The sequence below is a fragment of the Bombina bombina genome, unplaced genomic scaffold (genome assembly GCF_027579735.1).
Source record: "Bombina bombina isolate aBomBom1 unplaced genomic scaffold, aBomBom1.pri scaffold_78_1, whole genome shotgun sequence".
In the NCBI taxonomy this organism is placed as follows: Eukaryota; Metazoa; Chordata; class Amphibia; order Anura; family Bombinatoridae; genus Bombina; species Bombina bombina.
Window position 1 is genome coordinate 2,656,957 of NW_026511871.1, and position 25,055 is coordinate 2,682,011.

The 25,055-nt window shown below is 42.3% G+C and overlaps 2 protein-coding genes across 2 annotated transcripts in view; both read right to left on the reverse strand.

Annotated features, from left to right (window-relative positions):
* CARD11 (caspase recruitment domain family member 11) overlaps positions 1–25,055 on the reverse strand; it is a 1,057,928-nt gene that overhangs the window by 181,505 nt on the left and 851,368 nt on the right. The window lies entirely within an intron of this gene.
* LOC128643988 (cilia- and flagella- associated protein 210-like) lies at positions 5,734–7,045 on the reverse strand. Its single transcript, XM_053696756.1, has one exon. The coding sequence runs from the start codon at positions 6,617–6,619 to the stop codon at positions 5,876–5,878; it is 744 nt and encodes a 247-aa protein (XP_053552731.1). The 5' UTR covers positions 6,620–7,045; the 3' UTR covers positions 5,734–5,875.

Genomic DNA, 25,055 nt, shown 5'->3' on the forward strand with positions numbered 1-25,055 from the left:
ATAGCTAGTAGGGGGCTTAGATTAGGTGTAATTAGTTTAAAATTATTGTAATATTTTATTATTCTTGCTAATTTAGTGTTTGTTTATTTTTTTGTACTTGTATGATGGATGGAAGACCTCTTCTTGCCCCGCTTGGATGAAGACTTCTGCTGGTCTGGATGTCCTCTTCTGCCCCATCGGATGAAGACTTCGGCCCGGCTGGGTGAACACGACTCAAGGTAGGGAGATCTTCAGGGGGGTAGTGTTAGGTTTATTTAAGGGGGGTTTGGGTTAGAGTAGGGGTATGTGGGTGGTGGGTTGTAATGTGGGGGGGGGGGGTATTGTGTTTTTTTTTAACAGGCAAAAGAGCTGTTTTCTTTGGGGCATGCCCCGCAAAAGGCCCTGTTCAGGGCTGGTAAGGTAATAGAGCTGATTACTTTTGTAATTTAGTATAGGGTAGGGCATTTTTTTTTATTTTGGGGGGCTTTGTTATTTTATTAGGGGGCTTAGATTAGGTGTAATTAGTTTAAAATTCTTGTAATATTTTTTTATTTTTTGTAATTTAGTGGGGGGGTTTTTGTACTTTAGTTTAGTTTTTTTAATTGTATTTAATTGTAGGTACTTGTAGTTAATTTATTTAATGATAGTGTAGTGTTAGGTTTAATTGTAACTTAGGTTAGGATTTATTTTACAGGTAATTTTGTAATTATTTTAACTAGGTAGCTATTAAATAGTCAATATCTATTTAATAGCTATTGAACCTAGTTAAAATAAATACAAAGTTGCCTGTACAATAAATATAAATGCTAAAATAGCTACAATGTAACTATTAGTTATATTGCAGCTATATTAGGGTTTATTTTACAGGTAAGTCTTTAGTTTTATATAGGATTCATTTATTTAGTTAATTTAATGATAGTGTAGTGTTAGGTGTAATTGTAACTTAGGTGATGATTTATTTTACAGGTAAATTTGTGTTTATTTTAGCTAGGTAGTTATTAAATAGTTATTAACTATTTAATAACTATTGTACCTAGTTAAAATAAATACAAAGTTGCCTGTAAAATAAATATAAATCCTAAAATAGCTACAATGTAACTATTAGTTATATTGAAGCTATATTAATAGCTAGTAGGGGGCTTAGATTAGGTGTAATTAGTTTAAAATTATTGTAATATTTTATTATTTTTGGTAATTTAGTGTTTGTTTGTATTTTGGTACTTGTATGATGGATGGAAGACCTCTTCTTGCCCCGCTTGGATGAAGACTTCTGCCGGTCTGGATGTCCTCTTCTGCCCCATCGGATGAAGACTTCGGCCCGGCTGGGTGAACACGACTCAAGGTAGGGAGATCTTCAGGGGGGTAGTGTTAGGTTTATTTAAGGGGGGTTTGGGTTAGAGTAGGGGTATGTGGGTGGTGGGTTGTAATGTGTGGGGGGGGGAGATTGTGTTTTTTTTTTACAGGCAAAAGAGCTGTTTTCTTTGGGGCATGCCCCGCAAAGGGCCCTGTTCAGGGCTGGTAAGGTAATAGAGCTGTTAACTTTTGTAATTTAGTATAGGGTAGGGCATTTTTTTTATTTTGGGGGGCTTTGTTATTTTATTAGGGGGCTTAGATTAGGTGTAATTAGTTTAAAATTCTTGTAATATTTTTTTATTTTTTGTAATTTAGTGTTTGTTTGTTTTTGTAATTTAGTGGGGGGTTTTTGTACTTTAGTTTATTTAATTGTAGATAATTGTAGGTACTTGTAGTTAATTTATTTAATGACAGTGTAGTGTTAGGTTTAATTGTAACTTAGGTTAGGATTTATTTTACAGGTAATTTTGTAATTATTTTAACTAGGTAGCTATTAATTAGTCAATAACTATTTAATAGCTTTTGTACCTAGTTAAAATAAATACAAAGTTGCCTGTAAAATAAATATAAATGCTAAAATAGCTACAATGTAACTGTTACAAACTGCTATTTGTAACTGGCCCTTTAAATGGAAAATTGCCCTGCTTCCCTGGATTTTGGAGAAGCCTATTTGCCAGCCTCCTTCCACATGACTATGGCCCCTGGAAGAGTGTGCCCCTGAGGACATTTTGACTTTTGTTGTGTGTGTGTGGCCCTTTAAGAACCGTCTGGGGACATATTGTGACTTTGGTGAACAATGCCCCTTTAAGACTATGTCCCCAGACCTGTGAAATGACTTGTCCCTGGCTTTCTCCCACTTGGTTCAGTTTCATTGTGTGCCATTAAGTGCTATGTGACAGACCCTTCGGTCAGAACTACAGAGATAACTTTGTTCAGCTTCAAGAAGCATTCTAAATACAAGTTTGCTGGGATCAGCTCTAATTAAGTTTAGTGATAAAACATTCCCATTGTCTAATCAGACTTCTAGTAGTGATAAGGTGGACTGCATTGTTTTATTGTGTGTAAAATGTTATCTGCTGAAGTAATGTTGTGGCCTGTCAAAGGGAGTGTCTCTCTAATATCAAATGTGTGATGGGGGATTTTATGCCTCCCCCTGAGAGTGTCCTGTTTGCATGTAACCTCAATAAAAAGCAGGCTGTGTGCTCCAGCACATCAGACCTATGTTGACCCTCTAACTTGAAGCTTTGACTCATGTTTGTAGGATACAGCTTATAATCACTACAGGGATTGCTATGCTCTTCATACTCCCTTAGCTACAGGGATTGCTACAGAAGGAAGAGGTTCACCTACTGGAGCCTGGTCATAGGTCCAGGGCGCAGAGCAGACGGCGAGATACCAGCCCAGCAGCGGTGGTTCATAGAGTCTGTATTTTTATGGTGGCTACGCAGCAGTTATAGAGTCTACGGTGCTGCTGCTCCTTTGGTGAGCGCTAGGAGCATCCTTTTCTACGGTCCAACTTCCAGCCAGCCTGGAGGCAACCGTAACAGTAACTATTAGTTATATTGCAGCTATATTAGGGTTTATTTTACAGGTAAGTATTTTGTTTTAAATATGATTCATTTATTTAGTTAATTTAATGATAGTGTAGTGTTAGGTTTTATTGTAACTTAGGTTAGGATTTATTTTACAGGTAAATTTGTAATTATTTTAACTAGGTAGCTATTAAACAGTAAATATCTATTTAATAGCTATTGAACCTAGTTAAAATAAATACAAAGTTGCCTGTAAAATAAATATAAATGCTAAAATAGCTACAATGTAACTATTAGTTATATTGCAGCTATCTTAGGGTTTATTTTACAGGTAAGTCTTTAGTTTTAAATAGGATTAATTTATTTAACTATAGTAAACTTATTTCGTTTTATTTAAATTATATTTAAGTTAGGGGTGTTAGTGTTAGGGTTAGACTTAGGTTTAGGGGTTAATAACCTTATTATAGTAGCGGCGACGTTGGGGGCGGGAGATTAGGGGTTAATCATTGTAGGTAGGTGGCGGCGATGTTAGGGAGGGCAGATTAGGGGTTAATAAAATGTATTATAGTGTTTGCGAGGCGGGAGTGCGGCGGTTTAGGGGTTAATACATTTATTATAGTGGCGGCGATTTGCGGTCGGCAGATTAGGGGTTAATACTTGTAGTTAGATTGCGGGGACGTTGGGGGGGGGGGCAGATTAGGGGTTAATAACTATAATGTAGGGGTCGGCGGTGTTAGGAACAGCAGATTAGGGGTTAATAGTTATAATGTAGGCGGCGATATCGGGTCGGCAGATTAGGGGTTAATACTTGTAGTTAGATTGCGGCGACGTTGGGGGGGCAGATTAGGGGTTAATAACTATAATGTAGGGGTCAGCGGTGTTAGGGACACCAGATTAGGGGTTAATAGCTATAATGTAGGCGGCAGCGATATCGGGTCGGCAGATTAGGGGTTAATACTTGTAGTTAGATTGCGGCGACGTTGGGGGGGGCAGATTAGGGGTTAATAACTATAATGTAGGGGTCGGCGGTGTTAGGGGACACCAGATTAGGGGTTAATAGCTATAATGTAGGCGGCGATATCGGGTCGGCAGATTAGGGGTTAATACTTGTAGTTAGATTGCGGCGACGTTGGGGGAGGCAGATTAGGGGTTAATAACTATAATGTAGGGGTCGGCGGTGTTAGGGACACCAGATTAGTTGTTAATAGCTATAATGTAGGCGGCGGCGATATCGGGTCGGCAGATTAGGGGTTAATACTTGTAGTTAGATTGCGGCGACGTTGGGGGGGGCAGATTAGGGGTTAATAACTATAATGTAGGGGTCGGCGGTGTTAGGGACACCAGATTAGGGGTTAATAGCTATAATGTAGGTTGCGGCGATATCCGATCGGCAGATTAGGGGTTAAATAATGTTATTATAGGGTTTGCGATGTGGGGGGGCCTCGGTTTAGTGATTCATAGGTAGTTTATGGGTGTTAGTGACAGTGTACTAAATGGGTGTTAGTGTACTAAAAACATACCGAATTTCGGAACGGAATAGAACCGAATTCAGCCGAATCAGAATAAATCCGAAACGAATTTATTCGGATCTGAATAAATCCGAAACGAATTTATTCAAATTTTGCCGAATCCGATTCGATCCGAAACGAAATTTGAAAAGTCCGAATCGATCCGAACCGAAAACGAACCGAATTTTTTAGCCGTGCACATGTCTAGATCCTACTACCTCTCTGCTACAATTACCAAGAGTAGTTATTTGCTTGTCTCTGCTTACCAAAAAAAAATTTCAGATCCTACTGCCTCTCTGCTACAATTGGTGGCAAGCGACGGGATTCAAACCGCACAGCAAGTCGTAGGACATGTGATGTATATGAACAGACGGTGAATGGGGACAGATTATACCAGACTAAAGAGAACTGCATTGAAGGAATTACTGGAGGTGAGAGGAATTATTGCCAGTAATAAACCCAAAGCAAGGCTGATTGCAGAGCTCATGGAGGGAGACCGGGTAGCAGGTACGGCCGTACCCATGGCGAACAACGAAACTGAATTCCAAAAAGAGATGCGGACCCGGTTGGCTTTTTTTTTCTGCTACCCCATTCGGAGGAGCTCCTGACACGGACATCAGCAGACGTACAGGAGTACTTGATGGTGACCCGACAAACCACCCCGAGACCCGGAGAGGGGCTACCAGTACACTCCAGTGCTGGTACAGGGAAAGCTAAGATTCCCTACCACGCATTCAAGGATCATACCGACACGGAGGATATCGATGGGTACCTACAGGACTTTGAGCGATTATGCCAACTGCATAATATTAGTACCGCTGACCAAGTTCCCCTACTGGCTAGCAAGTTATCCGGGCGGGCCGCTGAAGCCTACCGCACCATACCAGATGAGGACAGCAGGGACTACCAGAAGGTAAAACAGTCCATCCTGACTAGGTATGCTATTACCCCGGAGGCATACCGACAGCGGTTCCGAGACCTGAAGAAGCTGGAGAAAGATACCCACACTGAGTGGGCGCATCGGCTAACCAGGGCTGCTAAAGGCTGGTTGCAGGCAGCGCAAGTCACCCAGTTGGAAGACCTTTTACAACTCCTGTTGATGGAGCAATTCTTCCAAGGGGTGTCCACGGAATTGCAAAACTGGCTGAGAGATCGAAAACCGTGCACGGTACATACCGCAGCGACCTTGGCCGACGAATACCAAGACTCTCGGAGAGCTCAACAAACACAGCAACGCTCCAGTATTGGGGTCACCCCAACCCCCACTGCAGCTTTTTTAAGTGGATATGGATTTCTTCCAGCTTTAGTAACAGAATCAATCACTTGTTCTGCATACTTTTGGAAATCTCTTCTTCCTTAGCTATACATTTTTCATTTTGTTTGGCATACTTTAGCTCCGCTTGTTTTTCCAGTTGAGACATTGTGGACTTCTCAGCCATTTGCTGAATTTGCATGGTTTGCGTAATCTTATTCTCTTCTTCTGCTCTTCTCATTTTCTCTTTTTCATGGGTAATAAACAGGTTGTCTGCTTCTTTTATGGCATAAAGCTCTCTGCTCTTTCTCTTCCTGCCCTTTTTTTTGCCTCATAGCTAGTCTGTGCTCTGTGATTGCCTTTATGTCTGCCTTCAATTTAGCTTCTTTTTCTTTGCTTTCTTTTTTGTTCTTTGATTCTAATTCAGTAACTGCATTGCGGATACGCTCCTCTTCATCATCCTGTTGCTCTTTTAGTTTTGCTGCCAGATGCTCAGTGATTTGATCTCTACGCTCTACAGTAAGTCTATTTATTTCTTCTTCTCTTGCTTTTCGGATACCGGCCAACTTTTTCTTTGCAAGAATGAAATTTCGAATCTTGTCGTCTTCAGCTTCCTGATGTTGCTTTTCAAGCTCTGTAAGAAAATTCTTATCTCCAACATGCGCAAGATTATCCATCATGATATGTCGTTTTTGTTTTATTTTCATTTGTGCTAACTTGTTCATTTCTAACTCATACATTCTAGTTAGTTTCCTTATTTCTTCACCTTCTTTCATCTCTGTTATTTTTTCTAACTCGGCAGCATGTTTGTGTTCCTCTATCTGTTTTAGGATGTCCTCTGTGTTTTTCTTTCTGGCTGTGATCTGCTGAAGGGCTCTCTTTTGGTCAGTCACCATGCCTTCTTCCAGTTCTCTCTTTACAAAATCCACATCCCTATTCTTCTCCAGAAGCATCCTTTTATTCTTCAATTCAATCTGTGCTTCTCTTTCTTTCATTACTTCAGTAAGTAAAAGTGCACCATGAAATTTCTTGACTTTGTCAGTCTCATAGTACTGTTTGATTCTCGCTTTCTCAATGGCCTCTCTTCTTTTTTCTGCCTGATACTTGGCTTCTTCTAAATCAATCTTTTTTTTCTCCTCCTCTTCTTTTTCTTCCCGTAGCTTTGTTGCTATCAGTTTTTTCTGTCTCTATCCAGCAATAGTATTAGTCCAGTTTTTCACTATGTCTTTGGACCGTAAATGCAGAGCTTCTCTCTCTTTCATTTCTTCATAAATTTCCCTTGCTTCTTTCTCCAAAGTGTTTACATTATTCTGAATTCTTTCCCATTCTGCCTTTGGAAGAACAGTAATCTGGCGAAGGTCAACTGGATTGATCATAACCTGTTCCGACTGCTTTTCAGCTGACAGCACTCTGCTCGAACCCTTCCTCCTGCCATACTGGACAACAGGAGCCGAAGCCGTGGCCATCATATTTTACTCCGTATCCGTCCGGGTGGCCGGGGGAGCCATTTACAAGATTCCCACGGCCAAAGTACACTTGGATTGGGGAGCAGAGTCGGGGAACGTAGAAGTGGGCCTTATGCAAAATTTGCCCGCAGACGTTATTTTGGGCAACGACTTAGGGGAGCTGACTTCAGCGTTTGCACCCCGAACCTCTCCACAAGCAGCACTGCCCGTGGTTACCCGACAACAGGCCCGCACCAACGCACTGGCTGATCACTCTGAGGCTCAGGTAAGCAATCACCCCCCTAATGTCTCTTGGGCCCCTCCACTAGAGTTTGGTAGTGAAGTGGCCACTGACCCCTCATTGCAAGTATATAGGGATAAGGTAGACCAGAATCAGGCGGGGTTGGAAGGAGAGAGGTACGGTTGGAACAAGGGGTTACTGTACAGGTATGCAGAGAAGATAGTGGCTGGATCTATTCCCCTGTCCATTCAGCAGTTAATAGTACCTCAGAGGTATAGACGAGAACTGCTACGGGTTGCCCACGATATTCCGCTGTCAGGCCACCTAGGAGTTTGTCGGACGAAGCACCGCCTAACTCAGAATTTCTTTTGGCCAGGGATCACCAAAGATATTAGGCAGTATTGCCAGAGGTGTGACACCTGCCAACGAGTAGGGAAGAGAGGAGACCGATATAAGGCGAAGCTACACTCCCTCCCCATAATAGAGGAGCCTTTTAGTCGAGTGGCAGTGGACCTCATTGGCCCCCTAGCCAAGCCTAGCCCCTCGGGGAAGAGGTATATACTCACGGTCGTGGATTATGCCACCCGATATCCCGAGGCAGTGGCTCTGACTAATATTCATGCCGAGACCGTGGCGGATGCCCTCATCAGAATCTTCTCCCGCATGGGATTTCCCCAGGACATTATTTCAGACCGGGGCACCCAGTTTACGGCCGAGATTACCCACCAGTTTTGGAGAGCATGTGGGGTGAAACCCATTGTAAATTCCGCTTATCACCCTCAGTCTAATGGGCTCTGTGAACGGTTTAACGGAACACTAAAACAGATGCTCCGCACGTTCATGGATACACAGAAGAACTGAGAGCGGTTTCTACCCCATTTGCTTTTCACCTACCGGGAGGTACCTCAGGAGTCCACGGGTTTCTCTCCCTTTGAATTATTATTCGGAAGGAGGGTACGGTGTCCCCTAGACTTAATCCGAGAGCATTGGGAGGGGGAAGTCACTAGTGACAGTACTCCTATCGTACCATACGTGCTGGAGTTTAGGGAGCACCTGGAGGCCGTGACTCAGACCGTCCGCTCCAAACTTCAGGCAGCTCAAACCCATCAGCGCCGTTGGTATGATAGGGATGCCAGGGACCGCAGTTTTCAGACTGGGCAGAAGGTGCTAATCTTAAAACCGGTCAAAAATGATAAACTGCAGGCCTCCTGGCAGGGCCCATACAAGGTAGTGGAACAAATCTGTGACACCACATATGTGATCGGCCCATGTACTGGAGCAGGCGGTAGACGCATGCTCCATGTAAATATGTTGAAGCCGTACAATGAACGCGCAGAGGAGGTGAATGCTATTTGTGCCCCTGCCGCGGACGACGCAGACAGTTTACCTCTTCCTGACCTCCTAGGAATGAAGAACCGGAACAAAGGTCTGGGAGAGGTACAATTGGGTGAGCGGTTAAGTCCTCGGGAACGAGCTCAAATAGCAGAGCTACTGCAGGAAAGAGAGACACGTTCTCCAACGTGCCTGGATATACTCGACTGGCCACCCATAGGGTAGAAACCCCAGGTCACGTCCCCATGCGTCAACCTCCTTACCGCATACCAGAATCGGTGAGAGAACATATGCGGAAGGAGATTGACGAGATGCTACAGTTAGGAGTGATTGAGCACTCGGACAGCCCCTGGGCCTCGCCGGTAGTTCTAGTGCCGAAGCGGGACGGCACGACCCGCTTCTGCGTAGACTACCGGAAACTTAATGATAAAACCGTTTCTGACGCCTACCCTATGCCCCGGATAGATGAGCTCCTAGATAAAATGGCTCAAGGCCAGTACCTCACCACCATAGATCTGTGTAAGGGGTACTGGCAGATCCCACTAGCCGAGGATGCCATCCCCAAATCAGCGTTCGTCACCCCGTTTGGCCTGTACCAAATCAAGGTCATGCCATTCGGGATGAAGAACGCTCTGGCTACTTTCCAGCGAATGGTAGATTGGCTACTGGATGGGTCCCAAGAGTACGCATGCGCCTATTTAGACGATATAGCTATATTTAGCAGCTCCTGGGACGAGCATTTGAACCATATAGGGGCGATCCTAGATCGCATTAGGGAGGCAGGATTAACCCTTAAGCCTAGCAAATGTCATATAGGGATGGCGGAGGTCCAGTACCTAGGTCACTGAGTAGGTAGCGGGCAGCAGAAGCCCGAACCGGCCAAGGTAGAGGCCATAGCTAAGTGCCCACTCCCCATACCAAGACCCAAGTGCTAGCCTTTCTAGGTACCGCAGGCTATTATAGGAAGTTTGTACCTAATTATAGTACCCTAGCAAAACCCCTCACCGACCTCACCCGTAAAAACCTTCCTAAGATTGTTACCTGGAGCCCAGAGTGTGAACAAGCATTCCAAGAACTGAAAAACGCTCTCGTAAATGCCCCTATCCTTGCTGCCCCGGATCCAACTAAACGCTTTCTCGTCCATACAGACGCTTCTATGTTTGGATTGGGAGCCGTGCTGAGCCAAGTCGGGGCTGATGGCAGCGAGCATCCTGTGGCCTACCTAAGCAGGAAACTATTACCCCGAGAAGTTAGCTACGCCGCCATCGAAAAGGAATGCCTGGCCGTGGTGTGGGCCCTCAAGAAACTTCAGCCATATCTATATGGACAACAATTTTCCCTGCTCACAGATCACAACCCGTTGGTGTGGCTGAACAGGGTATCCGGAGACAATGCCCGGCTGTTGTGCTGGAGTTTGGCGCTGCAGCCGTTTGACTTAACAATCCATTACCGACCTGGGAAGCAAAACGGCAACGCCGACGGGTTGTCCAGACAAACTGAACTTGAACCTTTATCTGTGAACACTCCTCCGGACCTCCCCAAGCCAATACGTTGGGATCAGACTGGGTATGCCAGTTTGGTTCTGGGGGAGCATTGTGGCAAACCTCGCCACTTATGAACTATGCAGGAATTGCTATTTAGGCTAATGGTTAAAATGTATGTTAAACTGTATGTTACTGTTTAAACTCCCTGCTGTTTCAGTTGGGAAACCCCTTGTAGGGGAGACTGTTTTTAAAAAGTGTTTGTTTGTTTTTTCTGTTGAAGATATAGTTGTTGTTGACTCCCAAGCTATGTGTCATCTAGTTCTTGGTGGAAAGGGGTTATTATTACAATTACCAAGAGTAGTTACTTGCTTGTCTCTGCTTACCCAAAAGATATTACAGATCCTACTACCTCTCTGCTACAATTACCAAGAGTAGTTATTTGCTTGTCTCTGCTTACCAAAAAGATATTACAGATCCTACTGCCTCTCTGCTACAAATACCAAGAGTAGTTACTTGCTTGTCTCTGCCTACCCAAAATATATTACAGATCCTACTGCCTCTCTGCTACAAACATAAATCATAAACCAACAAAATACAAACATTTTAAACCATTCCCTATTTCCTCCACTCCAGGGGGAGAGGGTGGAGGGGGGGGGGGCGAAACCAAGACCCCCTGGCACCTTTGTCATGGGACGCATGGGTTAGCGCAATGCAGATTGTGTATGTTCAGATTATGGGGGGGGGGGAAGGACACCATCTACCACACAAATTCTCCTCCTGCATAAACGTTGAGTTAAAGTATTCTATGTCTCACTTACTGAGGGATGTGCAATAAATATGGTTCCTACTTATGTACAAAAGCTTTAATTCTCTTATTAAGGTCTCCCTTTACGTCAGCCTGCTCCAGGAGGACCTGGGTGTGTATCACTTGCAATAGTTTTTTAAAGGGAGGAGCTTTACTATCCACCCAGTATTGCATAATTAACCTCCTGGTGAGTAGAATCACTGAATATAGAAATTTCTGACTCTGTGGCGGAACTTCCAATTCATGTAAAAAGATAATATTGGAGGGGGTTAGAGTTACATTTTCTTGTAAGAGCTTTTGGAGCCAAAATTTTACTTTGCCCCATAATCTCCGTAAATGAGGACAATCCCAGATCATATGAATGAGGTCAGGGGATGCAAAAGAACATTTGTTACATTTGTCTAGTGCCTGGGGGACCCATCAAAGTCTTAGCCCTGGGAGGACATACGCTTGATGGATTAATTTACTATGTGCCTCCCTTGAGTAGGCCGCGAGGGTGGCAATTCTGACCTTCTGAAAGCTAGCTGCAATCTCCTGTGGGTTAATCAAGATATCTCTTGTTCCCTGCCATTTGTTTTGCATTGTTTGTAAAATGGATTGTTCTAAGTGATTGGTGATTTCAGTGTAAATACGAGTTATGGAGTGTGACCCCTGTTTTCTAAGGCGAAATAATCTGTCTATGCTGGAGCTTGTGGCTGTAAGCTGGTTCTCGAAGATAAGAGCCCGTACATAGCGCCTACACTGGAAATATGCAAACATGGTGTCAGAGGGAACAGCATAAGTTTCTCTCAGGGAGTGGAAGGACAGAATCTGGAGAGTAGTAGGGTGAATTATGTGTGCAATAGAGGTCAGACCAGACGCCCTCCATCTCTGAAAAGCCCTTGTGGTATAACCAGGTATGACCTGGTGTTCCTTGTAGAGGTAAGTATTCTGGTCACTTTGTGGTTTATGTTCCAAAAACGGCACAACTTATGCCAGGCCCTCAGCGGGTCCCTAAACAATATATTTTGAGAAATACAGTGTGGCAGAGCAGATAGGGTAGAGTGTGGAAGATAGGCTAAGTTCAGCGGCGCTGCACTATCAGATTCCACAGCGCGGCTAAAATAGTCAGATCCTGTCAACCATCCAAGCACTAGTTTAGCTAATGTCGCCCAGTTGTACCATTGGATATTTGGGAACCTGAGACCCCCTGCCTCAATCGGCATGGATAGTTTGGTTGCATTGATCCTATGTTTCTTTTGGTTCCACACAAATGAGACAAAGGTAGAGGAGATAACCTGTATGTCTTTATTATGAAGTAATAAGGGAAGCATTTGTAAGGGATATAGGATTTTTGGCAAAATTATCATTTCAATAAGTGTATTCTACCTGAAGGGAAAGGGGGAGTCCCCTCCAACCACAAATGAGGTCCTGGAACTAAGGATGACTTTTGGGATGTTAAGGGGATAAATACGCTTAGGCTCAACATGTAAATAAATCCCTAAGTATTTAAAGGAACCTTCTGTAATTTTAAGATTTGTATTATCAAGGATAGTGCCCTCCCGGTTTTGGAGCCAAGTCACTTCTGATTTATCCTCATTTATCTTGTATCCAGTAAAGGTACCAAACTTTGACATGAGCTCTAGCAGTTTAGGGACATTTAAAGCAGGTGTGGCAAACCTAGCCACTTCTGGACTATAATGTAAGAAAGGTTGTCTATAGGCCGTATATTGTGCTATGTAGATGTGACAGACCCTTCTGTCAGTACTGAAGGAGTTAACTGTGTTCAGCTTTAGCCTCAGCTATTGTGCACTGTCATTAAAGTTAGTGATAAACAGTCCATTGTTTAATCACCCTCAGAGAGCAGATGCTTAGGTGATAAGAAAAGCCAAATGTGTCTTGTGTTTAAATTGTTATCAGCTTAAGCAAGGTAAATCTATTGTATCATGTCAAGGGCGTGTTCCCTCGATCTAATGTACAACATTCTTTCAACCCCCCCCATCTGGGGTCAGACCTGCATAAATACTAGGCATAGCCTTTTAATAAATGTCATTCTGTTTTAAACCTGAAAACTGGCTGGGTTGTGAATTGCTGATTCCCTATGCAGGACATTGTTCATCTGGTGTTAACCCTTGGTATCCTGTTGGTACCGTTACAATTGGTGGGAAGCGACGGAATGAACCTTATCGCCCAGAAGAGCAACTACACAAGCCAGTAACCTCAGCTAGAGGGGGATTACTACAATACTGACTAAGATGGAAGGAGTACCAGGGACCGAAGTGAATGGAGATGGATTTATTCTAAGCTAAAGAGACAAACGTTAAAGGAACGCTAGAAGCCAGGGGAAAGATAGGCAGCCAGCAAACCCAAGGCTATATTAATTGCCGAGCTGATGGAGGGAGACAGAGCTCGCAGCGCTACGCCTCCAGCAGCCATGGAGGAGACCCTATACCAGAGGGAAATGAGGACCAGGCTGGAATTTTTTACCACAACCTGTACCACGGGATTATGCTATCCGTGGTAATGGCAGATGTGCAGGAGTACGTGATGGCACACAGTCCGAGGAATGCATCCTCCTGAGCAGAATCCATTTTGGACGCACTCAACAACCCAGTAAGACCCAAAATCCCATACCATGCATTTAAAATGTTTTGTGAGGAGAAGGATGAGATCGATGGGTATTTACAGGATTTTGAGAGACTGTGCGAGTTACATGATTTGGAGCAGTCCGTATGGGTGCCGGTGCTAGCAGGCAAGCTAGCCGGTAGGGCAGCGGAAGCGTATCGTGCTCTACCCAGGGAGGACAGCAAGGATTACGCTAAAGTGAAGAGAGCGATCTTGGAAAGATATGCCATTACCCCAGAGGCATACCGGCGTAAGTTTAGAGGCCTGCGCAAGCCAGAAAGAGAGTCACATGCAGAGTGGGCCCACAAGCTGGATCAAGCATCTCAAGGGTGGATACAGGCCAGCCAAGCTACCATCATGGAAGAATTGCGACAACTGATACTGTTGGAGCAATTCTTTAACGGCTTGCCCCAGAAGCCCAAGAATGGGTGAGAGATCGAAAACCCCTCACCTTAACCGAAGCAGCCAGATTAGCAGACCAGCATTTTGATACCAGGAGGCACCATGGACTACAGCCTAACAACGGACGGGGCGAATATACAATGCCACACCTGCAAGCAGTGGGACATATGGCACGTGAGTGCACCCAAAATCGGAGCAGACAAGCTTGGAACCAGGTCAGACAGAACCTGGCCCCAAGGGCGGCTGCTCACCATTACCAAACGGAGCCAGCCGCTCATGAGGTGTTGAGCACCCAAGCCGAGGAACCCCTGGGAATTCTGCATGAGGTGATGTCGTCCGGGCCACCGATAACCGGCAACATCACCGCCAGCTGGTGATCGTAGAGGGGAAGGAGGTCCAGGGACTTCAAGATTCGGGAGCTACTTTAACCCTGATAGCTCCCCATTTGGTGCCGGATACAGCACACACTGGCGGATCCGTGGCAGTATGAGGGGCAGGGGGAGCGGTATACCGATTGCCCACTGCTAGAGTGGAGTACAGACCCCCAGTCACCCCAGCAGCTGCCAGTTACCAGCCCCCGGCGCACCGCTATACCACACGGCCTCCGGCCATGAACTACCCTCAGAGAGCCCGGTTCAATTCGCGGGGCTACTCACAACCTATTCGGTGCTTTGGATGTAAGCAACTAGGGCACAAAAGACCAGAGTGTCCCCTAAACGCAGCGAATCAAGCACAGTCCTGGAGAAGAGGCGCCGGCGGAATCCCACATAATCCTCAGCCTGTGGCCCGCTACGTAGAGGCGCCAGAATGCTGGGGCAGCCTACATGAAGCAGACCCAGTGCAAGCTGCCCACCGGAATAACCGGCAACGGGTTAAAGTGAATGGGAAGGAGGTCAGTGGTCTACGGGATACTGGTGCTACCATGACCTTGCTTCAAGAGAACTTGGTGTCTGAGAAACAGCACACTGGAGACACTGTGGCTGTGAGGGTAGCAGGGGGCACTGTGTTCCGCCTACCTGTTGCCAGGGTACATTTGGATTGGTGAGTGGGCGCTAGACCTGTGAATGTGGGGGTCAAGAAGGACTTACCTGCTGATGTTCTCCTTGGAAATGACTTGGCCCCCCTTGATTCTGCCTATGCTCCCATGGGTCCCGCTGATTTTAATCCTGTGACTACCCAAGCCCAGTCCCTTCGGGAAGAGGTACATTTTAACCGTGGTGGACTACGCCACTAGGTACCCCGAGGCCATTGCTCTCTCCAACATCCATGCAGAGACGGTAGCTGAAGCCCTATTTGAGGAGCTACAACCTAGTTTGGTTTACTTACAAGTTGCTGTTACCTTTTATATTTTAATCAGGGCCCTCAAAAAGTTGCAGCCGTACCTGTATGGACAACCTTTTTCCTTACTCACAGATCACAACCCGTTGGTGTGGCTGAACCGTGTGGCCGGGGACAATGCCAGGCTGCTGCGCTGGAGTTTGGCGCTGCAGCCCTTCGACTTTACAATCCATTACCGCCCAGGGAAACAAAACGGTAACGCTGACGGGTTGTCCAGACAAACTGAACTTGAAAAGTGATCTGTGAGTACTTCCCCGGACATCCCCAAGCCGATCCGTTGGGATCAGACTGTGTATGCCGGCTTGGTTCTGGTGGAGCATTGTGGCAAACCTAGCCACTTCTGGACTATAATGAAAGAAAGGTTGTCTATAGGCCGTATATTGTGCTATGTAGATGTGACAGACCCTTCTGTCAGTACTGAAGGAGTTAACTGTGTTCAGCTTTAGCCTCAGCTATTGTGCACTGTCATTAAAGTTAGTGATAAACAGTCCATTGTTTAATCACCCTCAGAGAGCAGATGCTTAGGTGATAAGAAAAGCCAAATGTGTCTTGTGTTTAAATTGTTATCAGCTTAAGCAAGGTAAATCTATTGTATCATGTCAAGGGCGTGTTCCCTCCATCTAATGTACAACATTCTTTCAAACCCCCCCCCCCATCTGGGGTCAGACCTGCATAAATACTAGGCATAGCCTTTTAATAAATGTCATTCTGTTTTAAACCTGAAAACTGTCTGGGTTGTGAATTGCTGATTCCCTATGCAGGACATTGTTCATCTGGTGTTAACCCTTGGTATCCTGTTGGTACCGTTACAGCAGGATTACCAATATATAGCAATAGGTCGTCCGCGAACAATGATATGTGTAGGCGCTGAGCATGAATCTGGAGGCCATCACAATGTTGACGTATATAACACGCCAATGGCTCTATAGCCAGGTCAAATAAAAGTGGTGACAGTGGGCAACCTTGCCAACATTTAGCTCAATTTTTGATTTCATAACACAAGCCCACTCACACAAACCCATCATCACTGTATTCAGAGTACTGTAAAGCACATGCTTTTTTAGAAACAATTTTCATGACGAGTCTGAACCTACGGATACCATTTTGTCTCCACATTATTTTGGAATGTCTTATAAGTCCTTAAATGAACTGATCTGATGACTACTTAAAATAAAATTGAACCTTAAAGATTCATCTATCAGTTTTCTTTACCCTCAGACCAATGACCAAACAGACCAAGCTACTCAACTACTAAAAAGTACCTATGAAGTTAAACCTCACATCTGCAAGACAAAATTTAGCAGCTATTGATTGGCTGGATTTTTCTTCAATAACTATAAGCAACTACTTTCTTTGTTCATTATGGCTACCATCCAGGGTTTTCTTTTCAATATCCAACCTCAGAAGTGGTACCTTACAATTCGGAACTATCTTGTTTAATCATTTAACATGGTAGATGGTACTCCTCTAGAGTCCCGAGCTTGCTGTAAAAGAACAGCATGCCAGTCTTGTGCCCCTTGTACAGAGTACAAAAATCTACTTATATTTGGACAACTGAAATTGCCAAGTAAGTTCATCAGCTCATTTCTCATTGTTGCCCAGACTAATATTGCTTCTTTTCATCCTGTTTTTCATGCAATTTGTTCCTAAAACCTTTTCTACTCAGACTCCTCTGATCATAGTTGATGGGCCAAAGGAGATTGAGGTAGATTCTAACAGACTCGCTTTCTACCAACTTCAAATATTTTACCCAGTGAAAATATTATAAAGCCTGAGGAAAACTCTGGCTCATCCAGATAAACCTGGGCACACCAGTTGTTTGCATTGCACATCATCCATAAAAAAACAGGCTGGATTAAACCATTTACAATTAATTGACAATTTATATCTTATTGGCCCTAAATTCCTATCAAAAGTGGCACTTTCTTTAATCATTGTGAGCCCCAGACCACCAATCCTCACCATGGGCTACCAAACCCAACTCAGACCTTGTCTTCAGCTTCCCTGATCATCCAAATCATATAATTGTACAGGAGATTTGATCTTCCTTAGACTTAGGTTACATTTTCTTAAGTGCGAAAATGTTGGGAGACATGGGACAGACATTATGACCTAAGCACAAACCAATGGACAGACATTGTGTACTAGGAGGTCATATTTCAGCCTATGACACAGATTCTGCAAACTACCACCCCATATCACTGCTCCACTAGCTTCAAAACTCCTTGAAAAACTAGTTTTCAATCGCCTAACCCACTTCCTGTCCTCCAACTCATTGCTCGACCCTGCAATCTCGTTTCCGTCCCCAACACTCAACTGAAACTGCCTCTCACCAAGGTTACTAACTGATCTCCTTTCTGCTAAAAAAAAAGGCTACTACTCTATACTCATCTTACTTGAACTATCTGCTGCCTTTGACACTGTTGACCATCCCTTCTCCTACGGTCTCTCAGTTCTCTTGGTCTCTGTGACACTGCCCTCTCTGGATTCACTCTTATCTCTCTAACAGATCCTTCTCCGTCTCTTTTGCTGGTGACTCTCCTCTCTATTGCCCCTGTCTGTTGGAGTACCTCAAGGCTCTGTCCTGGGTCCTCTACTCTTCTCTATTTACACTTCTTCACTGGGTAAACTTATCAACAGCTATGGCTTCAGCTATCACCTCTATGCTGATGATACCCAGATCTACCTTTCCACCACTGCACTCTCTTCCTTCTGTCAACTCTCACATCAGCGACTGCTTATCTGGCATTTTCCTCCTGGATGGCCTCTCACCACCTAAAAATAAATATGTCCAAGACCGAATTACTTCTAATTCCCCCCTCTAGCTCCACTCCAGTCTCTAATTTTTCTATCACTGTTGGCGGCACCACTATCTCCCCATCACCCAAGTCCGCTGCCTCTGAGTCACGCTAGACTCAAATCTGTCCTTCATCCCACATCCAACTGCTCTCTTCATCCTGTCACAACCACCTACGCAATATCTCCAAAATTCGTCCGTTTCTGTGTGCTGAAACTACCAAACAGCTCATCCACTCCCTGGTAATTTCCCGACTTGACTACTGTGAACAACTTACTAACTGGCCTCCCCTCTCTCCCGCCTCTCTCCCCTCCAATCCATCCTAAATGCATCTGCCAGGCTAATCCACCTCTCTCGATGCTCTGTTTCTGTTGCACCTCTCTATGAGTCCCTTCACTGGCCCCCCCGTTCACCTAACTTCCTTGCGTCCTCTACCATCACCTCCTCTCATTCTAGACTACAGGACTTCTCTCATGCGGCACCAACCCTCTGGAAAGCACTTCCCTCGAGATGTCAGGACTTGCCCCTAACCTCTACTCCTTTAAACGCTCCCTAAAGACCTTTCTGTTCAGGGAAGCCTATAACCAAATCAGTAACTAATGATTTCTACTTGCCTAATAGTTGCCCTCATCTAACTTCACACTAACATCATTCCCACCTTTGCAGTCCCCACCTCCTGTTTCCAATCCTCCTACCCATCTAGATTGTAAGTTCCCACGGGAATAGGGCCCTCAATTCCCCCTGTATTTGTCTGTAAAATTTTGTGTCTTATCGTATTGTTTCTCCACTGTACTGTTATCCTTGTACCCATGGGCAGCGCTGCGGAATCTGTCGGCGCTTTATAAATAAGGAATAATAATAAAAGAATAATAGTTCTTGCAGAGACAAAGAGTGAGTGAAATACAGACCAGACAGTTGCTCTACATTCTATTGACAGTCACTGTTTAAATTGTTCCTATAGAAAGAATGCTGCTCTACGCTTCATCTCAAACTTATGTATAACAAGCACCTGTGGCCTTTAGTATATTAATATGAGATAAATTACCCAGGCTTATCAGGGCTGACAGTGTTAATCACACATTATTTTATAAGACAATATTTGTTTGCACTGTATCAAAAAAGGTAGCAAGAAAACCACTTGGAAAGCCTTTATCAAGGCTAACAAAGAATTGCTCTCCATGGAACTGCAAGCAACGGGGCCAGTAGGAACTGTGCTCAGTGAGGCTGACACCGGGAAGAGATCACCATGTTAAACACTCTGGAGCTCTGAAGCACTATGTACTGGTATTTTTACAGATCTTACCTGGGTTACTTTGTGATTGGCTATAACATACAGTGGAGATTTTGCTGGTTCAGGCAATCACACGCCGGTGGAGGCGTTCTTGGTCAGGAAAATACATGCCTATAAGAGGAGTTGCTTGAAGTGTATGTTCTAAGGCTGTCCTTTGGAAATAGCGTGTCTCCTACTTTGTGAATTTCCTTCAAGAATAATTCATGAAAATTCCCAGTTTCCTTCACATTAAAACTTTGTGTGTATGTATGTGTGTGTGTGTATATATATATATGTGTATGTATGTGTGTGTATGTATGTGTATGTGTGTGTATGTATATATTATATATATATATATATATATATGTCTGCGTATGTGTGTGTGTGTGTGTGTATGTGTATATATATATATATATATATATATATATATATATATATATATATATACTTATATACACACAATTGAACAAGAATAAATAGACCCTTATTTTGTCCAGCACCCCAACTATGTCAGGATTTCCATTTTGGGATTACAAATATGCCATACTTAGGCATTTGAATCTACTTAATACCGGTAAATTGACGGACTAACTTACTAATCTTCATTAACAACCCGGGTTGTGGACTTTGAGATTTATATTTGGGGGTCATGAATTATTGTATTGCTAATACTGATATATAAACCAATTAATTACGCATTTTTAGAGAGTATGTGATTTATTGACTCAGAAATCTTTCTTTATCTAACACAATATTTTTCCTGACATAGTTGGGTGCTGGACAAAATAAGGGTCTATTTATTCTTGTTCAATTGCATATTAATTAAACACCCTTATCCGTGCACTATACTGAGAAGTGTGTTCTTATACAGGATACACAATATTTTATCTCGGTATATATAACTGTGACATTCATTAAACTAGGGGTGCTGGAGAGGGGGCGGAGCCTGCAGCTGAAGCTAATGGACGCATATTCTTTGAGCTCCTGGAGCAGGGCTCAATAAAATTTTCTCTTTTGCTAATAAGGCGATTAAATCTGCTTATGTAATACCAACATTGGATTTATAACCACCGTAGACTTTGGACATAATAAAAAATACAAAGGCTGACAAATTTGACAGGAGAGGGCTTTCGTGTTGCGAGTAGCGACTCATTGATGTAAGAAGCCTGAAGCTGAAAGGATAATCAGGTATCTGTGACCGTTATTATAGATCATGGGAGCAATACGAGCACTCCTCTACAAGATCGATCAACAGATGAGCAATCATTTTGCTGAACTCATTTCTCTCGTTAGAGATACACGCGCCAAAGAGGTTTATGCAGCATCCAAAATGGCGGACAGCCGTGATGTTCTTGGACTGGCCGAGAAACAAATCACTCCTATTGAAGTTGGTTACTGCACAATTTCTAACTCTGTTCGCTGCCCGACTCAGCCTGGGATATCTGAGGCTGATCTTAATGAGCCATCGCCTACTGAGGAGACGAGTACAACCTGCAACCTAACTAGCGGCGAGTCACCAATAAAACCTCTCCATCCTTGCATAACGTTGACCTCTGCTGTTCAACTGGGTGGTGTGAGACCCGGTATGGCGAAGATGACCTTTAACTCCAAAGCAGGGAAGGCAGACGGACGGCTACAAATAGAGCACGGAGCACGAGATCACCGGCTGGGTAATATACACCTCAGATCCTTTTGCGGCGGACATCAGATCTGAGGTCTGGAGTGGGGTAAACTCTTTTCAGCTGATATTCTATGCTGGAATGCGATTAATGGTTAGTTGTAACCGGCCATATAGCTATTGAACTATAATAGAGGGCAGAAGAATTTGAGACTAATGGACTGAATGATGGTTCTCTAGGGAATCTGAGAATGTGGCCTACCAACTATAAAAATGTGGCTCAAATGACTCTCTGTTTATCTATCTCATTGTTTTATGTTTGGTTAAACATATTTAGTCCTAAGTTCACAACCTTTTAGTTAACTTTTACACAGGATGCTAGCTTGTTTCTTATATGTGTTTATCCTTTGCCCTGCACATTCTATAGCTGTACATGTGTATATCAAGTAGAAGGCACATATTCTTGCTTCTGGATTCACTTGCAGTGCTAATCACCTACATATTAACCTCCCATCCCAGAGGGCTTGCCGGCTTTAATATATGGGGTTTCTGTTATTAAGCTTATTGTGTAATGGAGATAGCTAGGATATAGGTAGACTAATACACTTAACACTGGCTATACATTCTGCATCTACAGTAGCTACAGACTAACAATATAGTATTGTTAAACATACTGTTTTGCTGTAGTTTTGTATTCTTGTCTTATATGTGTGCGCCTGTGTGCAAACACTGGCTTAATATCTACCAAATGACAATGGTCTTAGTAGTATTTGTATTTCTATGTCTATGTTTATATAAATAAATGTATAGAAAAAAACGTTTTTTAGTTTTTAAAGAATTTTCATAGAATAATATCTTAAAATGATTAAGTTCTAATTCAAAAATAAAAATAAAAAATAATAATAAAAAAATATACAAAGATTATTGGTTAAAAATAATATTCTTTTATTAGAATCAATATAAAACAGTCAGTCGAAATTGCTTAATCTTAAAGTGGTTATGTGAGAAAGTTGGTACCAATCAATTGTATTGAGGTGTAGCTACAATTAGTATATGATATATGTGTGTAAAATTAGCAAGTCCAGTTTATACCTTGGCAGGTATTTAAAAATACTTTTTGTAAAAGATTTGGCTTTTCGCTCATAAAATGCACCAAAGGTAGAAAATAAGGTATAATTGGTAGAAATACAGTTGTTTAGAGATCGTTGTTGAAGACAACTATTGACACCTGGTTCAACAATAGGTGTTTCTTTTCAGCCTTTTTGAAATAAGCCTTTTTGTGATATGACCAAAAGATTTAGGCTAGGTGTTTGAGCCGTTTTCTGTATGTCACAGTAATTATATCACAATAGTTATTGAACACTTAGTTTGTCTTTGCGATATTATTAATCAACAGACTTTGAATAAGGTACCTTATTTGCAGTTCCAAGTCATATAAGAAGGTTCTTGCGTGTCCAAATGAGGTATAGATGAGAAACTTTCTTTGTCCTTTCAAAGTTTCTAGGAGCGCTTGTTGCAGCGTGTATGTCTCCTGTGAAAGTTGCCTCTGTCACTTCCGTGTCCGGTCTTGACACGCCCACCAAATGCGAGATTGACAGATAGGTCTAAAAAAAAGAGCAAGGTTTCTCCAGTGCAGTGTAAGCAGTCTGTATCCAAGGTGATCAGTAAGCAGTCTGTATCCAAAGCAACGCGTTTCAGCTCCAAAGAGCCTTTCTCAAGCTTCACAGGAGACATACACGCTGCAACAAGCGCTCCTAGAAACTTTGAAAGGACAAAGAAAGTTTCTCATCTATACCTCATTTGGACACGCAAGAACCTTCTTATATGACTTGGAACTGCAAATAAGGTACCTTATTCAAAGTCTGTTGATTAATAATATCGCAAAAGACAAACTAAGTGTTCAATAACTATTGTGATATAATTACTGTGACATACAGAAAACGGCTCAAACACCTAGCCTAAATCTTTTGGTCATATCACAAAAGGCTTATTTCAAAAAGGCTGAAAATAAACACCTATTGTTGAACCAGGTGTCAATAGTTGTCTTCAACAACGATCTCTAAACAACTGTATTTCTACCAATTATACCTTATTTTCTACCTTTGGTGCATTTTATGAGCGAAAAGCCAAATCTTTTACAAAAAGTATTTTTAAATACCTGCCAAGGTATAAACTGGACTTGCTAATTTTACACACATATATCATATACTAATTGTAGCTACACCTCAATACAATTGATTGGTACCAACATTCTCACATAACCACTTTAAGATTAAGCAATTTCGACTGACTGTTTTATATTGATTCTAATAAAAGAATAATTATTTTTAACCAATAATCTTTGTATATTTTTTTATTATTATTTTTTATTTTATTTTTGAATAGAACTTAATAATTTTAGATATTATTCTATGAAAATTCTTTAAAAAATAAAAAACGTTTTTTTCTATACATTTATTTATAATAAACATAGACATAGAAATACAAATACTACTAAGACCATTGTCATTTGGTAGATATTAAGCCAGTGTTTGCACACAGGCGCACACATATAAGACAATCATAATGCTACTAAAAATATTTATTCAGATGGACTTGGGGTATCTGATTTTTATGTGAAGTATTATCTACCACCAGCGCATAGATTTTTAGTTGTTTAATCATGTAGTTTTGTATGCGTTATGTTCAAAAGTCTTTATTTTGTGCCTTTAGTTTGGTGCACTTTGCCTGAAGGCTAGGTTTTATTGTTCCACTCTCTGGTTATAAGCCAGATTAGTTCACATATAGACATAGCTGCCAGTGTATCTGTTTTAATTCACTGTTAGATGTACAGATGTCTCCCTGCGATACTAGGCCATAACACAGCTTCCACAATATAAAGTTAACCCTTAGCAATGTTTACTTTGCTGCTTCCACACATTGGAGGACAGTCTATTCCATTCCAGGCCCGTTGTTCCAAGAGACCTGCAATGACATTAGCTAACTATCTTAACAAAATGTTTTTAATGCACTGAGATTTTCTTTGCTGTAGCTCACATTTATCTGATGACCTATATTAACTCTTTTACATATAGGATATACTACTTAAATGTTATATATAAGTCATAGGCATTATGCTGACAGAGTGGGAAACATGCTAACCCCTATATTTTGAGTGAAAAAGGGTGTGTGTACAAGCGCTAAGGTAATCCCCAAGCTGTATCCAAACAGAGATCCTAACCAACCTCCAAAAAAATATGCACAAGTAGTAAGAAGTGAATACAGCGCCAACAAGAGGCCAAGGGATAAATATACTCACAGAGAGATAAAAGAAGATTATTTAATGAACCATGTTAAAAAGCATCAGTAATAAAAGACTATATATAAAAAATGTAAAAAGCACAATATAAATAAAATTACAAATACAGGAATATCTTACAGAAGCGGCTCAAAGGGCCAAGCTGATAATTACAATAAAAACAGAGGTATAACAGTGATCAGTGTGAGTGGTACACCAGAATAAAGAGTGTATACTAATAAAACAGAATTAGCCTAAGTACAACTGTAGCAAGTGCATCAAGCAAAAAACTAATAAACAACTAATACAAACAATAGTGTTCAAAATTAGTGTTACAAAAATAGTGTTCCAAAAAAAATAGAAAAATGCACTGCAGTGCAAAAAAAGGGGGGGTAGCAAACTAATGGTATAGATACAATCAAATAGTGAGTGAGTGCAAATGGATATAAAAATGCTAGCTACTTAATCCAGTGAGGTTAAAGATATAATTAAATAAAATACACAATATGCACTAACATAAAAATAAAATACACAATATGCAATAACATAAAAAATAAATATAAATATAATCCAAAAAGGTGTTCAAAAAGTTGATCAACAAATGTTAGTGAAGAACAAAAATAAGTCAATCAAAAAAAAAAATAAGTCAATCAAAAAAAAAATAAATGGAAAAAATGGGTGATGAAAAGCAAGGTGAAAGTGAGGAAATTGATTCCTTCCAATGTTAGTTACTTTAACAGATCCAAATTCCTGAGTGTGGTTGCTGAAGTAGCTGATTGGATCCTAGCACCTGTCAGCTGCTCCTATGGGTATCCTAA